Here is a 16,964-nt window from a genome sequence, read left to right on the forward strand (position 1 = left end):
CAAATTATCCAACTATCTTTTATTTTTGTATGGGTCTCCTAGCAACAAACGATCGTCAAATTATAAACGACAGACAGTCGTTAAGACTGCCATCTAAAAAATGTGAAATATGAACAAATTTTTCGAAAAGCTCACGATTTTTTATAGCCTAGCGACAGTCGGTAACCGCATCGACAGCAATTGAGCTGTCCTTAACATGAAAACATTTTTTATTTATATTTTTTTAATTTCGAATCGTGTGAAAAAAAATGTGTCTTAAACAAAAAAAAATAATGAAAGAAGCTAAAATATATTTTTTTTAAACCCATTTGGTTAAAGTTGTAAATCTATAAAAAAATGTAAGGCTTCCAGCAAATGAAAACTGACCTTCCCTCCACTCATAAACAAATTTTCATCATGAACTCCTTGTTTTTGAGAGTCCCCTTCATTAATTATGGTTTTGTACTACACAAGTAACAATTCACCACTGCCAAATTCACCACGATCCCTCTTTTTCAGCATTTGGAGGAACGGTTGGTTAATGTTTGCGCATGTCGAAAGGCCGATGTTCAAAATCCAAGATGGCGGCTATATCGACTGTCATGGCGGAAAAAATTTACACTGGTCTGAACAAAGGAAGAACCTTGTTTTGTACATGTTTACAATTGAATACATAAAAAAAGCGAACTTTCCCCTTCCTCAGCACTTGTTGTTTACACCCCCACCCATCTGCACTGCCTTGTATTGTCGTTCCAGTTGTCGCTTTCTTTCAACAGTGATTCTCGCTTGATATCGTTGCGTCGTGTCGCTCCTTTGGTGTTCCTGTGGATATAGATTTGAAAGAGGTTGTTATTAGAATTGAAATGGGACTGATTGATTGGTAGTCCGGTCTGTTAACCGCACGGCCATTCAGGTGTCCTGCCATCATGGGTGTTATTAATCAATATGTAATGGTATTGATTCATCATTTTAGGATTAGCGGATATAATAGAAACATGGCTGATAATAATGAGACACCCAATAATGAAAGAAACAGAGCAGTTCTACCGACTTCGTCTCGTGGCATCACCATCATAGACAACATATTGATAGTTCCGCCGAAAGCTGTTCATTCCAGCACTTCCCGATCATCATCTCCGCCAGCTTTTATGCATATTAGTGCCCCCCTACAATCAACATCCACAGCAACGCATTCTCGTCCTCACTCACAACCAGGATCAACAAAACCTGCGATTCCTCCTAAACCCAAAGTTCTTTCTGATCCTGCTTCTGTTCCTAAACTTCCAATGGCTCCAAAAACTAGCACAACATTCAAACCTACAGTAGCACCAAAACCGGCAATAGCATCCAAACCACCAATAGCATCCAAACCACCAATAGCACCTAAACCATCAGTATCTGCAACTGATATCGCATATTCAAAGATGAATCGAGAAGAAAGGATTGAAAGGAAGATTGACATTGCTGTTAAAATGCTGGAGAAGTTATCACCGCAGGTTTCGATGATAATGAACAACGTGTGTAGAAACGAATATACCGTCCCTAGGTCATTTGAAGTAGACAGGATAAGCGATGAACATAGCCTAAACAAATTTGAACAATCGTTACAAAATGGTACGTATATGGTAAACCTAGTTTGTCAAATCGTGCATATATTAACGGATGTCACAGATTTTGACAAACGGTTAACAATTGTTCTCGATCTTTTTTTCGAAAAAGATTTTTTGAAGAAATGTTGCTGGACCGGAGAAGGCAAGCAGGGACCTAAAATTTGCTTCTCGAAGTATACGCAAATTTTAAGTCTACTAAAATTGATTGGAGGCAATCGATTGACAGAGCTTACTGACGCCTACGTAAAAACATTCCTAAACAAAAAATTTTACAATTGCAAGCCTTCAAAAATCGAAAAGTTAGAAACGACAAAGAAACGAAGAATATCAGAAACGTAATTTTTATATCAGGGATATAGTTATTAGTTATAAGCTTTTTAGATATTTTTTTCCTTTCGTTATGATGAACTGTGATGAACTATACCAAATAGGGATAATAGGTTAAGTTTCTTTCAACTGTATTACGAATATCAAAACTGAAATTAAATGTGATAAATAATGGAACTCAAGGATGGGATATATCTTGTTTTATATTTTTTAAATTATATGTTATTCGAAAAGTTCTGTATTTATGGTAATAAGACTCCTTTCTTGAAATTATTTTTATTTGAGAGCAATACATGCATTCATGTGTAGGATGTAATCCAACTAGCCAGGCTACAGATCACTAAATATATGTTTTATTCCAATAAAGTATGCATGAGCGGACTAAAATAAAACGATTCGCCATCATCAACAGAAACCGCTACCAATTTAACTTTTACATTGTTTAAATCTACTTTAACTACGTCGGTTGGAATATCTGATACTCTACCTATATAATTATAAATAACTTCCGAACGGTTCGGATAACTAAATGCTGGTTGTGTTTCTGCTAATTGATGTCCTTCTATGATATACGATCCTGGAACCTGCTTAACGCTACTATACCTAATAAGCTTATTATCTTTGGTTAAAAACCAACCGTTCCTATCACCTTTCCTTAATTGAAATTTATCTGTTATGTACAATTTAACCTCATCTTTCTTATGTTTAATAATTGGATAAACCATTTTCTCCTTGCTTTCACTTGCTTCTAGCTCATTAAGTTCTGTTAACCTACATACTATTTGTTCTAACGTTCTATGACCTGTTCTAACTAGCCTTTTAAGAAAATTTAACCGGCTTTCAAAGGGATATGAGGATATTGTTGGAAGGGGTCCGAATTCACGTACATCTTCAGCTATGTGTAAAAGATTGTGAACATTACTGGTAATGTGAGATTTGCCATAAATTAAACCGAAATCCTCAACAAATTGTTTTAAAAGAGCTTCCGCGTAATCCCAATGATTTTTAAAATGATTGCTGGAAAACAATGTAATTGCAACATAAAAGAGTTTAAAATGATGATAAGCATCATCGTGAATTCTACCTCTAAGTAATGCTATGCTAATATGATTGAGAAATGTACGATATTCGGACCCCTTCCAATAAGCTAAATATTTCAGTGGCCTCATTGCCCTATTTATCTCTGCAGGTAACTTTGTCTTTGCTAGAATTTTAGAAATTTCCTCTCTATCTTCTTCGTTCCACTTCGGAAACGGTGCTAAACTACCTTCGGCATATCCTTTTCCTAATTTTTTTGCTATTCCTAAATGTAGTAAGTGTAAATCGTCTGCTATGCTTAAGATCTTAATAATATCTTTATCCTTAATATCTAATAACGGTGTTGGTCGTTTCTGATGGCTTATTTCATAATCTCCTTGCCTAAATTCCTTGTTTGTCCTCGGTTCAGCTGTTCCTTCAAATACCATTCTGTGGGTTTTTTTGTCCTTTTTTCCCACAATTTTACATTTTATACACCCGTTCGCTGCATTGAAATTCGCCACACCTGACAAATGAATAAAAAAAAGAGGAATTTAGTAATAAACACTACAAATTAGATGTATACATTTTTCTTTGATAAACTTACCTTTTATGAACGCTCGGGCGGGAGAATCGGCGATGATAACACGAAGATCAATTCCAATTTTTGTTTTGTTGATTGTGACTCCTTGGTCCATAACACGATTAAGGTCGTCTACCAATTGACGAAGATAATCCTCCACGTTGTCAGGTTTCGACGAACCACAGAAAATGCCTAGCACCAAGACAGGCACCTCCGGAAGCTCGTGAATCTGCGCCATTATTGGCCATAATTGCGTAGGGCCACTGTTATGTAACGGAAGCCCATCTACGAAGAGATTTAAAGCAAATTTGTCCACAGTAGGCGTCGTGTTTCTGTAATAAATGAAAAAAAATGTATGTATATATCATTTGTGAGATGGAAAAATCATGTTACTTTAGATTTTAATTATTACTTAAAATGGCACTGAAGCGTCTTTTCGATCCCTTGGTACCATAGCTGTAGTGATGGGTCAAGTAGCACAGTGCTACCACGCACGCACAGCACATCAATATGTGTGAGCACATTTGCACACTAAACAAAATTGTGGTACCACTTTTGTGCAACCGCACAATTTTGTGCAACCGCACGATTTTGTGCAACCGCACGATTTTGTGCAACCGCACGATATTGTGCAACCGCACGATTTTGTGCAACCGCACGATTTTGTGCAACCGCACGATTTTGTGCAACAGCGCAATTGTGTGGTACCGCACAGTTTTGTGCGCGCACTATCTTGTGCTATAGCACAATTTTGTGCGCGCACTATCTTGTGCTATGACGCAATTTTGTGCGCAAGCAATTTTGGGGTAGAGCACAATTTTGTGGTAGTGCACAATTTTGTGATAGAGCACAATTTTGTGGTAAAGTACAATTTTGTGGTAGAGTATAGTTTTGAGCTATAGCACAATTTTGTGTGCGCACAGTTTGGCGCAACTATATTAAGTGTTACCACATTGAATGTGCGTTTCTATATTCTCGTGCTACGTCGGTTTGGTTCTGCCGACAGTTTTTGTGATGCCACAATTGGGCCCCTTGATTTCTATTCGGGGCTTGTGAAGAATGAATAGGGCATAGTAAAGAATTAAATCTAAAACTAAAAACTATGCTCTACCACAAAATTGTGCTGTACCATAAAATTGTGCTCTACCGCAAAATTGCTTGCGCACAAAATTGCGTCATAGCACAAAAGAGTGCGCGCACAAAATTGTGCTATAGCACAAAATTGTGCGATACCACAAAATTGTGCGGTACCACAAAATTGTGCGGTACCACAAAATCGTGCGGTACCACACAAATGTGCTGTTGCACAAAATCGTGCGGTTGCACAAAATTGTGCGGTTGCACAAAATTGTGCGGTTGCACAAAAGTGGTACCACCAAAACACCGCACACTTAATTGTGTGTGGTAGCACCGCACCACACAGTAAAAAGTGCTACTTGACCCATCACTACATAGCTGTCCTCCTGCCACTGTGGTAATATTTTGTCTGACGTTCACGGGAGTTTTCAGAAACGTCCTTGCATCCATTGGAACGTAATATTCCGTTGTCTCGCGTATGATCCCAAGCAAATCATTTATAGCTGTGTGGGTTATTCGATGAGATAGGGCCCACATTCGTAATTTCCTTGATAATATGTTTTCAGATTGAGGATCCGTAACATAATTTTCTGTATGCTAATTATCTTCGCCTTCATCTTCGTCACTTTCGTTCAGCCATTCCTCCAACCATTCTTCTTCGGGCTCATCGTCGTCAAATACTTCTTGATCGGAGGCATTCTCATCAACGAATTCCGAACCAGCGTGCGGAATTTCAATCACTGAAAGTGAAATGTAAAAAGAAACAGAACGTTAAACACTTAAGGGCCAGCAATAAGCATAAGTTATCTAAAATAGAAGCCACCGGCTTGTCACAGATGCATGTATGAACATTTTACCACCTTCCCGATATTGAAGGACTTTTAACGGTAATCACACGCGTTAATTCTGAGACAATCTGGCGTGACATGAAGGAATATAGTTGTCGAGTAAATTTTGCTTCAAATGCCACTTGTCATGCATTTAAACACACTGCACTGGTTGATCTTATTTAATATCACTGATACTTTTGAACACCATTTTTCTTATTATTTTTAAAGCATTTTATGAAGCTTTCACTTGGGGTTTTAGCTAAAGTGACGCCACAAAATAATAAAGAAAATGTACCTGGTGCTTCTTGGCGTCGGCTGGTTCCTGGTTGGTTTTCCGCTTCCCATTCTCGCTCGCACTCCTCCCTTATCGCCTGCCCAAGCTTGCTTAGCATACCACTTTTCCTAGCACGCTTCACGTTCTCCATTTTCAATTAAAACACTTGGAATAAACTCTTATTTTGTTAACTGAACTAACAATGTTTAACTTGACTTGGCCGACAACGATGCTGGAATGATGATGCCGGTTTGTTTACGTTCAAATTTGACCGACTGTCATTTTCGCTTTCGCTCTTTTATGTGCCTGTCTCTTTCTCTCCACACATCATCTGAACGGTTCGAAGTCACCATACCCCCTCGCTACCTGTATGTCGATATTTCCCACCCCCGCTGTCCTAGATCTAGCTGTCAATTGTTACTTGTGTATGTTTTGTTGATAAATCGTACCGGTCATATCAACGAAGCGAGATTCACCATGCGGCTCCATGAGATTCAGATATTAGAGAAAATAGAGACACATGACATACCATCTCTTCATTGACTTCAAAGCTGCACATGATAGCATAGTCAGGGTAAAACTATACGACGCTATGAGCTCTTTTGGAATCCCGACCAAACTGATAAGGCTAGTTAGAATGATTATGACCAACGTCACTTGCCAGGTGAAGGTGGATGGATAATTCTCAGGGCATGTCTCCTATTCAACTTGGCGCTAAAGAGGGCGATCCGGGACTGGAGGGTGGAAACATCGGGAACCATCTTGACGTACAGATTGTGACGTACAGATAGGTACAGATAGCTTGAGTGTGACGTACAGATAGGTGAACTTACATTTGAAGTCGTCCAAGAATTCACCTATTTCGGTTCAAGGGTCAGTTACAACAATAGCTTGCATGGGTTGCGAGCAAGGATGCTGCCAATCGTTAATTTTACAGTCTTAGATATCAGTTCACCTCAAAGAACCTGTCGCGACGGACCAAGCTAGGACTATATAGTACTTATATAGTTCCGGTACTCCCATACGTCTCTGAGACATGGACATTGTCCAAATCTAATGAAACCCTTCTGGCCGCGTTCGAGAGTATGATACACAGAAGGATTCTTGGCCCCGTATGTGTGAAAGGACGAGGGGGGAGCCGTTATAACGACGAGCTATTTGACGGCGTCCTCACTGTCGTGCAGCGTATCAAGCTCGACAGCATCTGGTGAGCTGAACATGTTGTACGCATGGAAACGGACGACCCAGCCCGTAAACTCTTTTTAGGTTGTCTACAAAGACAGAGCGAGCGTGGTAGACCTAAATTGTGGAGGTAAGATGGTGTCGAGGCGCCCGTTAAGGGCGGCACGATTTAAGGAGATTAAGGAGATAAACCCTAATAGTCAGCTCAAACTCCATAGCTGATTTCGGGCTGTTTAACGAAAAATCGTTCCAATGTCATACTTTGTGGGTGATCAAGAGATGAAACGGTACTTGGTGCAACCATAAAGCTTTTTAACAAGCACGCGGTACTATTTGGAACTTTGTGGCTGATTAGCACTATGTGTAGGGTTGCCGATGGAACTTAAACGCTTGTTAAGAACGTGTACTAAACTTGGTGGAACTTTATAGCTTTTTAATGCATGACATCGATACAAGATGGCTTGTGTCGCGCGATTCCACGGGCGCGTTCAAACGCGTATTAAATTTTCGCAGAGACATCCAGCATGAGCATCTCTGCGTTTCCGCGGTGGCGCGTTCGAATGACATTTCATTTCAATGCCGGGCGCGGAAACGCGCGTCTTGTCCCAAATAACCAGCTCGAACTCGAAAGCTGATTTAAGGCTGTTTAACAAAAAACCGTTTCGATGTCGTACTTTGTGGCTGATTAAGAGATAAGAAGTACTTTGCGGAATTGAGGCGCTTTTACTTAGCACTCGGTAGCCTTTGGAACCCTGCGGCTGATATGCAAAATGTGTAGGGTTCATGATTAAACTTGAAGGTTTGTTAAGATCTTTAGCATGCCAAAATTGGCTGCTTAAGAAATTTTGGCTATTTGGGGTATTTGCGGCCTAAGGGCGGTGGCAACGCTGATCAGATGCGATTTTATCAGATGAGAATTATATGGGATTTAACAGATAACGTCGAAGGTGCGAATTCGTCGTCCGACGTTATCTGTCAAATCCTATATAAAAAATTACAAGTGCGTCCGGTATCATCGCATCTCATGAAGTACAGACACGGGCCTTTGTTGTCTCTATTGAACTTCTGGTTCTGGTTGCTAGTGATTTCCAAATAGATTTTAATACATTAAGTGATTTGGGAAATGGTTTTATGACTTTTTGGTCAGCATTACGAAACAAATTTGTGATTTTTGGTAGGATAAATGAAAAATCGGTAGTTTTCGCACCGACAAACCGACGTGACACTTCGAACAAAATGAGCTTAAATAGTTGTCTCCTTATTTCAAATGAAAATACGTTAAACACTAGCGATATCTCTATAATTATTCGCTTACTACACTGACACAGAGAAGAAACTGCTAAATCCCCTTTTTGTTTTTCTTCGCAAATTCCAATGCGTATTGTTTTATGTACTTCTCACATCTTTTGCATTGATTTGGAAACTTATAAAATGATTTTCCTGGGTGTTTTGTCCAATAATTCTCACAAAATCTTGCCTCACACTTCCTTCGCAATTTGTATTTAGAAAAGTTGTTTACATCGAAGTAGCAGTGAACAGAGCTTACTTTGACAGAAGTGATCGCCTCACTGGTAAATGACAGTACTTTCGTGTGGGACACTTTTGTAACGCCAGTGTCACGTGGGTTTGTCGGTGGTTTTAGAAGACTCATCTGAGAGTCGGTAGGTACAGTAGAGCGTCGATTATCCGGGCAGCTCGGGACCGGACGGTTGCCGGTTAATCGACTTGCACGGATAATGGTCCAAGAAATGTCAAACGCATATAAAATAAATGAAATTCACTAGTTTTATGATTAATTCACCTGGAATCAATCGATTAATCTTTAGTAGAATATTATTTTAATCAATAACTATAGGTTTAACAACTGTTCATGAACAAAAATGAATTTCCAAAATATCACTACAGAGACACTACAGAGCTGCATAAGAAACTGGTTACCCACTTGACTATCGCTGCAAACATTCGCTGTACGCATGAACAGCTGTCAGATTTATGCGCACGGTTAAGCCGCCTGCCGGTTAATCCGTCCCCGGATAATCGACGTTCTACTGTATATCAAAAATCGGTAGGAATACAGATAAATGGGGTTTTCTGGTCACTCTGGTTATGTATGCCCTATAATTATTGTAGATTTTGCACCGGGACTGCTGAACGACGGGGGAATGACAGCTCGCGGCAAACCCCCCGAAGTTTGACATTTGGTCAAAACAAATTCCGAAAGGTGAAAATGCTGTTCGTGGACAAGGTGGATTTAAAAATATCAGGTGGTGGACTCTAGTGCATTTTGACAATTCGTCACTTGACGTAAGGTCCCCAGGATTCAAACTTTGTTTACATTTATTTAATTTGTTCATATAATTTACCTACCGCATTTTTTCGATTAAATGTTCTTTAAAAATATATTTTGGAGTTTGCGAGTTCTTATTTAACATTAAAACATGGTTTAAAGTATGTTATTTTGTGTTATTCCGTGAATATATTCTATAATTCATTGTGTTTTTAACATTTTTGATGATAAAAACTAAGAAATCATTATATTTTTCAATTTTTACATTAATTCCTCATTATCTACGAGCCGTATGGACAATTTACGTGAGATTAGAACTCTTACTCACATGATTTTAAATTTCGTGCATAAACAAATCATCAATTTTTTTGTTAATAAATCTAATTTTTTCGATAAAATCAATAGACACACAAAAATCAACATAATAACATAGAAATCTGTTCTATTTGCTAAGCTATGTGTGTGGAAACCAATGGTTAACGGTTCTAAAATGACGTAAAGTCCCTCAACTATGGCGACCCCCCAAAGGCCCTAATCCACCACCTGATATTTTTAATCCACCTTGGTTCGTGGAGGTAGGTGGCACTCGGTAGGGCAACAACGGAAGAAGTCGAGAAAAAATCGACTGCTGCGCGTCGCGAATAGTGCGTGTGGCTCAGTAAAATGTTTTCTCTCAATTGCAGCACAAGTCGGCGAAATAATGACGGACTCGTTTCCGCTGCATGAGTGCGTCTTTAACGGTGATACCCGTAAGCTATCGCTGCTGCTCCGGACTCACGAAATAGCTGAAAAGGACAAACATGGTAAGTGAAAACTGTACCAATTGCTTCACGTGGATCGGAACGAATCGGAGCACCTTGAATCGCGAATTGCTTGTTCCGCTGCGCTAGCGGAAGGCGACAAACGGGACGTGATAATCGTATTCATGCATCGATAAGTTTCCTCGCTGAGGGTATCCACGCAACAGCGAAATGGTGCGAGGCAGTGTTACCTGGATTTTATTTTCCTTTCATGTTCCTTTCCTTTGAGGCTACACTCGGGCTGTATACTTGGGGATGATTGAGCATTAGTCAAACCAAAGTGACTGACTTAATCAGTTAATGGAATTCAAGATTGTGCGTCAATTCGTCAATATAGAAACGAATAGCGTTAGTGTACATTTGCGGTAGACTTTAGTGTAGCTTTGCGCTGTAGCATGAGTGAGATAAAACATATTTCGGAAGGAAAATCCACTCACATCAAAAGAGGAAGAGTGAGAGAGTGAGAGAGAGAACGAAATCGCGACTCTCGAAATAGTTTTGTTTGTAAATAGTTTACCATGTAAACAGTGGTGCTCCTTTTGAACAATTTATGGTTATCTTACTCGAATGAATCATTCAATTTACTTTTCTTTTCATTTTAGGAAACACTCCACTCCATTTGGCTGTTATGCTGGGAAAGAAAGGTAATTATATCAGCAGGAGCATGTCGTCAACAAATCAGGCACCTCGCTAGTCAGCTCAAATGGCCACTCACATTCATTCGATTGCTTCTAATTTGGTCATTTTTGTGCATCGAAGCTTCTGATAAACTCAATATTACGAAATCAATGTTTAATGACTACAGTGTGTGTGTGTGTCTTATGAGGTCTCCAAATTTTGCACCGTTTGTTTAGAAAGTGTGGTGTATTCGAAAGGAGAGTTAACCGAAAGACATTATGCAAGCTACATAACGGCGAACTGCGGTGTAACGAGATGATCTGCACAGTGACACGCTTCGGTGCATTTTCTGCGTGCAGATGAGTGATAACAGTGTCGTGTGTATGTGTGTGTGTGGTGTGTGTGTTTGCCCGCACGTTTAAACCGTGCATGAGAGCGACCTTAACAAACTGGATGGAACCATGTTGATCTGCGGCAGGTTTATAGCTTTTGCCAGTGTCTGTTACCGATGAAGCACACCTCATTGATAGTTATTTATCTTTAGTACAATGGCACATACATTCCCTCGAGTTCCTCAGCCTTGCCGGTGCTGATAAACCATAAGTTGTACCCATACACTCCACCTCTCATCTCGTCTGACGCTTATCAGCCGAGTGTCGCATTCGGTGGCCACTTGAACAGGTGGCTGCTCATTGCCGGTGGACGAAATCGACTCGAAACCGAAAAAAAATCTTTATACTACTCTTTTGGAGAAGGGGAGCAATTTAATTGGAATCGTTTTCTAATAGACTTCTCCCCAGTCACACTTTGCCGTTAGATAATCAACAATGGTGACAATGTAATAGAGCAGAAGCACATCGGTTAGCAGAAGTTCGCATCAAACGTTGAGATAAGAAAAATTGTTTTGCCAATACCTACGAACTCCATGAGCCTATATGTTACTCATCCGGAAATTGCAACAAAATGATAGAAAGCCAATCCGTTTTGGGCAAAAGAATTAATTTTAATAGCTTTGAAATCTACTCACGGTGACTGTCGACTTATTTTATAGATATAGATAAAATAGAATCATGATTAAAACGTTTATTTTAATTCCCTCTGATTGTATTCAGATAAGTAATGCATTGAGCTTTTTTCAACATTTCAAACTAATGATTCATCTTTGCCGTAGGCAATTTGATTAGAAATAGAAATTTCTATCATTATTTCTGCACTTGCTATTATCCTAGACGTTCTCATTCCCGGTACACCGGATGACCTCAATGAACATTATTAGTTAGAAGGAAACGACACGAATACCGCCGTTTAATAGTAACCTTGATTTAGCCCTGTTACCTTCCTCGCCTTGCCCTCGGAATTATTGCCGAGTCGCGATACACTGCACTACGGCCGATGGAAAAGATACGGTGAAATAAATGGACGTGGAAGACAGCCGAGGATTCTTGATTTCCGTTTTTCGCGGCAAACCTTCTTTTTACCCAATCTTTCCTCTTCACTCTAGCATCTTTATTGATTGCGCTCTCGCTGACCTCCATGGCTAGCGGCGGTTCGATGGCTCGTGTTGGTGTGGTCTTTTGAACCAAAGCTTCGCTGTGCGCTGTGGAGTTTTCATTTGTTTATTTATAGTCACGCAACTGACTACATTCCTGGCTCGAAAGGAAGCAGTCCCTGTCCATGTGCGGGTTGCGAAAGAAGCTTTCATTTTTGAAGCGACCTTTTTTTCACACTTTTTTCCAATATCGCTACCCAAGCGCATCCTTTTTTAATGTGTTTTTTCTCCCTTCACTGTAGCAGCGATCGTGTAGTAAAATTCGTGCGAAAATATTTATTTTTAAAATATCGATGAGCAGCATAACGAGAAAAGCATAATACTGAAATTCCTCTTATCCGTCTTTTAGACTGAAATACTTTTACGAAAAAAATGAAATGCTGAAAACGCATAATACTGAAATTACTCTTATCCCTCTATTCGATTGAAATGCTTTTTAAGCCGCAAATGGTAATAAAACAACGTTTCTATCGATTCTGGTAAAGTTCATAATAGATGTACATTGTTAAAATCAAATCAGATGAAAAAAATAATTTTATTTATTTTCTTCCTAGTCTTTTACCTTCTGTTTAAACATTTTTTCTTATTCCCAGAGCAATACATTGTAATCGGGCTTATCTTAGACCTCTTTTTCTTCTGGTCCTCTTATCATATTTCATTGTACTCGGATTACTCAAAACACAAATGAAATTTGGCATGAGAAATCATTGCCCGGCTTAGTTTTAGATAGTTTAACATTGTTTTATTAATTAGTTTGTATATTTATCTACTTTGTTTGCTTATAATTATTAATGTTTTTATTTTGTTGTACATCTTTCAGAATGTATCTTCTTATTGCTTGCACATGGCGCACCGGTTAAAGTGAAAAATTCTCAAGGATGGTCACCCCTAGCGGAAGCGATCTCATACGGAGATCGTCAAATAAGTACGTCGTGATTTGAACAGCCCCCCTCGTCTCGGCTTTATCAAAGTTGATGTTTTTAATTTTTTCCGCTTTTCAGTAAGTTCACTGTTGCGCAAATTGAAGCAACAGGCACGCGAACAAATGGAACAACGTCGCCCGAACCTGGTGAAAGCCCTAAAGCAGATGGGTGACTTCTACATGGAGCTCAAGTGGGACTTTCATTCCTGGGTGCCACTTATCTCCCGTATCCTTCCCTCTGACGTGTGCAAAATTCACAAATCCGGCTGTTCGATCCGGCTGGATACGACGCTGGTTGATTTTTCCGATATGCGCTGGGAGCGTGGCGACATCTCGTTCATTTTCAAAGGCGATAACCCTCCAAAGGACTCGTTGACGGCGCTCGACAACGAGTGTCGTTGTTACCAGCACGTGCGACACGAAGAGACCGAGATGGAGATTGAGGATGAGGTCGATATCTTGATGTCGAGCGACATCCTTGCGGCGCAGATGTCAACGAAGGGTATCAGTTTCACGAAAGCACAATCCGGCTGGATCTTTCGCGAGGATCGGCGGGAAACGGTGGCCGGACAGTACGACAGTGATCTCTACACAATAAACGGGCTGACGCTGGAGCAGCGTAAGCGCCGCGAACACTTATCTCGAGACGATCTGCAGAAAAACAAAGCGCTGATGGAGTCACTGACGAAGGGCGGCCAGGGTCAGCAGGGCGGCATCGATCAGAATGGCGAGATCTATCGAAGGGAATCGCTCCAGCCACCGCCGAACTGTGAAGTCACCTGGCAGGATTACGTTTCGGCTGAGCCAGGACAGTATCCAAACTTGGGTCGTGAATTAGTTTATAAGGAATCGAGTAAAAATTTTAAAGCAACAGTAGCTATGGTGAGTAAAACCGTCGGACACCCCTAGATACAGCATGAACATGTATTTTATGCGTCCGTATGTTCCTCCCCTTCGTAGAGCAAAGACTTCCCGCTGAGTGTCGACATGCTGCTAAACGTACTGGAAGTAATAGCACCGTTCAAGCACTTCAGCAAGCTGCGGGAATTTGTGACGCTGAAACTGCCCAGCGGCTTCCCGGTGAAGATCGACATCCCCATCCTACCGACGGTGTCGGCCAAGATCACATTTCAAAAGTTCGAGTTCCGGGACGACATTTCGCCCGATCTGTTCGTCATTCCGGAGGACTACAAAGAGGACACGATGAGGTAAACCCGCCAATATCCTTTCCCGCGTTCCATCTAATGCGTTGCTCTCGTTTGTTTTTTCTCTTTCTCGTTCTTCTTCTCGCTCTTTTTCTTGTTTTCTGTGTTTCGTTTTCTGTGTAATCTGTTGTATCACTCCGACTGTCGTCCCTTGCTGAATATTTGCTCTATTTCGATCCTATTTTGTTTTCCGTCCGCGTCCCGATTTTATTTCGCACCAACCTACATCAACGCACGATACACTTGATTTGTCACACACACACCTGTGTCTCTCAAAATGCACAACAAACGTACGCCACCAACATTCAACTAAACGATTCACGCCTATATTCATGCCTTCTTGCTGTGAGAGCACACCGTCCACCTGGTAACGGCACCCATGATAACGATAATTAACGCGGCTAGGTTTCTTATTTACTTCATAGATTTCCTGATTTATGACCTTTCGATATCGACCGACTAAATGCGTGCTCGTTGCTGCTAGCTGCCAGCCAACCTGGACAAACCGTACCGCAGCCGCTGGCTCCGCTGCTGTCTGCCTTTGCAGCCGGTCGCGGTGTCCGGGGTGCGAACTATTCGTGTTCAACTCCTCCGCAGCCATTGGGCTCGTGCTTGTCGACGACGATAGGAATGTTGTTCATCACAGCAATGTAGACTCGCCAGGACGGATTGACATGTTGTTCTCTTTACTCTCTAAGCCGCCGGTTTCTGGGTATAATCTACGAATTGGTTTTGAATGATTTGTACCACTGAAGAGAGCAGAGGTTGTCTCCAATCAGGAAAACACTATACTGTGGTGAGGTTGTAAACGTGAAAAGATCGCGGAAAGCGTTCATAGCGTTATAAGAGGACAGTAGAGGAAACGGTATTAAAATTGTTAGAATAGTATTTTATTATCCTACACATGCTGTATTAAAGCGGCGATATGTAAACGTGTGAAGGGGGTACGGTCGTTTGAATGGAAGTTTGGCTTCTAGTAACATTTTCTACCTTTCAAGCCGCTGTTGGATCTCTTTTTATTTGTTAGAAGGAAAAAACAATGTAAAAGTCAACAAGATATAAGTAACGTACACATACAGGGCAATGTTTCACAGGTTTTTTTTATATTATGTTTATCTAAATAAATTCCAGCTGACCGATATCTGCAATAGCGAAAAGAGAAGAGATACTAACGATATCATTTGTTGGCAAATGCAGCGAAAACAGAGCAATCGATAAATACTATACTGGAGGATCATTTTGGATTGTTTGCCGACCAACAAGGCGTAAACCGCAGGGGCGGAGGCAATTAAGAAACAGAAAAGAAGACAAATTTTTGGTGTACGTAGTGGGTAACGAATTTATAATAGCATTTGGCAAACATATAAACTAAACAAACTATACAGAAATGGAATGCAGAAGCGCATCGCCCGAACGATACAAACACATTTTACCAAATTTCATTAAATCCAAATACCAATGTCGAAGGAAGGAAAGGAGATGTTTGATAATCGCAAACTTTTGCCGTGTATGGAATCTACCTGGCTCTACCAATCCCATCCATTTGTCTATTATATTATTTAATTCCTGCTAGTATGTGACTTGATGCTGCATGATGCTGCACTGTGTTCACTATTTGGGCGCATGTGTGTGTGTATATGAGTCGGCCAGGATAATGTCGTTCAACCCCATTAGAAAGAGTGTAGATGTAAAACTCTGGTTCGTGGAAGTGTCGTGCATGTTCAATGGTCAAAGGAATCGAGGGAGGGTCGAGAAGGAGTCGAGAATACAAATCACGAACACTTGCTACCAAACGGATATACATACATATGATGTCTCTAAACCAAAATCGGCAATTTGTAAGATGTTTCTTAGATGGACAAACTGTGCGTCGAGTAAAGAAATGGAAAACATGAGGAAGAAGAAAACAAATATGACAAAGAACATTCATTTAAACCATGTTTGTATTGAAGTTGAAAGAAAAAAAAAAGAAAATTAATCCCAATCAACCTAATAATCTTCTTTAACGCCATCTTTTTAGCTTTACAACTACGTAGCGATGTAGCGTAGTAGCGATGAACTAAGACGCAGTGCAATTTTTGCAAGACGCCACCAAAGGATTGGATTTGCAAAGGCAACAAAGTGCCGGTTAATTAATCATCCTATAGAACGTACTGCTGCTGTACCCTTTTCCACATCTTTCCCAAAATCTTTCCCTCCATCGATAACCTCTTCATTCGAGGCGAGGCATTAGCGCATACTGCTTGTAGAATTTATCTCATTACGGATCTTAATAGTTTTGGGATTGGTTTTGTTGGCACGGTTGCCAAGTAATGTTTCGCGCTCGAATGGAATGCAAGCAAACAAGTACCTGGCACCGGCAGCTCCGAGTATATGTTTTTGTCTAGGAATAAATTAGATCCATGGACCGAGGGACTCAATCTGCTGGTATGGAAATAGGTTCACGATGGAATAGAATTTGGTTTTATTGTTTTTAATATCAAGCTTTTTCACAAATTATTGTACTTTACACAACAGTGAAATGGTGAATTTATTGTTTTACATCTAACCATACGGCAATGAATGACTTAGGAATAACGTTCGTGTATAGAACTACGGTATGCATTAACAGTACTATTTACGCCTTAGTGCTTTTCAGTGATGTTTGGTCCAGCCCGGCGGTGGTTTCGGAATTGGCACCCATTCAGTTACCTGCACCGGTCCC

At 40.4% G+C, this 16,964-nt stretch overlaps 3 protein-coding genes across 4 annotated transcripts; 2 read left to right on the forward strand and 1 right to left on the reverse strand.

The window, feature by feature from the left end:
* The first annotated feature begins 453 nt into the window (after window positions 1–453).
* On the forward strand, window positions 454–2,089 carry LOC120959603 (uncharacterized). The gene is made up of 2 exons (XM_049610029.1): window positions 454–824; window positions 953–2,089. Exon 2 carries the CDS (start codon window positions 975–977, stop codon window positions 1,926–1,928), a length of 954 nt encoding a protein of 317 aa, XP_049465986.1. The 5' UTR covers window positions 454–824; window positions 953–974; the 3' UTR covers window positions 1,929–2,089.
* A 168-nt stretch (window positions 2,090–2,257) lies between these two features.
* Window positions 2,258–4,261, reverse strand: LOC120952913 (uncharacterized). Its single transcript, XM_049610028.1, has 3 exons — window positions 3,929–4,261; window positions 3,541–3,848; window positions 2,258–3,459 (listed from the first exon to the last, which is right to left on the reverse strand). Exons 2-3 carry the CDS (start codon window positions 3,752–3,754, stop codon window positions 2,270–2,272), a joined length of 1,404 nt encoding a protein of 467 aa, XP_049465985.1. The 5' UTR covers window positions 3,755–3,848; window positions 3,929–4,261; the 3' UTR covers window positions 2,258–2,269.
* Window positions 4,262–9,731: 5,470 nt separating this feature from the next.
* LOC120955557 (ankyrin repeat domain-containing protein 13C) lies at window positions 9,732–16,195 on the forward strand. 2 transcript variants are annotated; one of them, XM_040376541.2, is made up of 7 exons: window positions 9,732–9,755; window positions 9,850–9,969; window positions 10,569–10,610; window positions 12,954–13,058; window positions 13,135–13,937; window positions 14,016–14,263; window positions 14,666–16,195. In XM_040376541.2, the coding sequence occupies exons 2-7, from the start codon at window positions 9,867–9,869 to the stop codon at window positions 14,721–14,723; spliced, it is 1,359 nt and encodes a 452-aa protein (XP_040232475.1). In that variant the 5' UTR covers window positions 9,732–9,755; window positions 9,850–9,866; the 3' UTR covers window positions 14,724–16,195. The 2 variants fall into 2 exon arrangements, with proteins under 2 accessions (XP_040232475.1, XP_040232477.1); XM_040376543.2 differs by lacking the exon at window positions 9,732–9,755 and having other exon boundaries at window positions 9,762–9,969; window positions 14,686–16,195.
* Window positions 16,196–16,964: the final 769 nt, after the last annotated feature.

Source organism: Anopheles coluzzii, chromosome 3, assembly GCF_943734685.1.
Source record: "Anopheles coluzzii chromosome 3, AcolN3, whole genome shotgun sequence".
NCBI lineage: Eukaryota > Metazoa > Arthropoda > Insecta > Diptera > Culicidae > Anopheles > Anopheles coluzzii.

What these genes read in the sequence shown, in the direction of transcription:
- LOC120959603 (XM_049610029.1), top strand. Translation starts at nt 975, where the DNA reads ATGGCTGATAATAATGAGACACCCAATAATGAAAGAAACAGAGCAGTT.
- LOC120952913 (XM_049610028.1), bottom strand. Translation starts at nt 3,754, where the DNA reads ATGGCGCAGATTCACGAGCTTCCGGAGGTGCCTGTCTTGGTGCTAGGC. An exon ending in CGCCCGAGCGTTCATAAAAG is followed by an intron (nt 3,460 to 3,540) that starts GTAAGTTTATCA and finishes TTCATTTGTCAG; the next exon opens with GTGTGGCGAATTTCAATGCA.
- LOC120955557 (XM_040376541.2), top strand. Translation starts at nt 9,867, where the DNA reads ATGACGGACTCGTTTCCGCTGCATGAGTGCGTCTTTAACGGTGATACC. An exon ending in TGTTATGCTGGGAAAGAAAG is followed by an intron (nt 10,611 to 12,953) that starts GTAATTATATCA and finishes TACATCTTTCAG; the next exon opens with AATGTATCTTCTTATTGCTT. An exon ending in TTAAAGCAACAGTAGCTATG is followed by an intron (nt 13,938 to 14,015) that starts GTGAGTAAAACC and finishes TCCCCTTCGTAG; the next exon opens with AGCAAAGACTTCCCGCTGAG.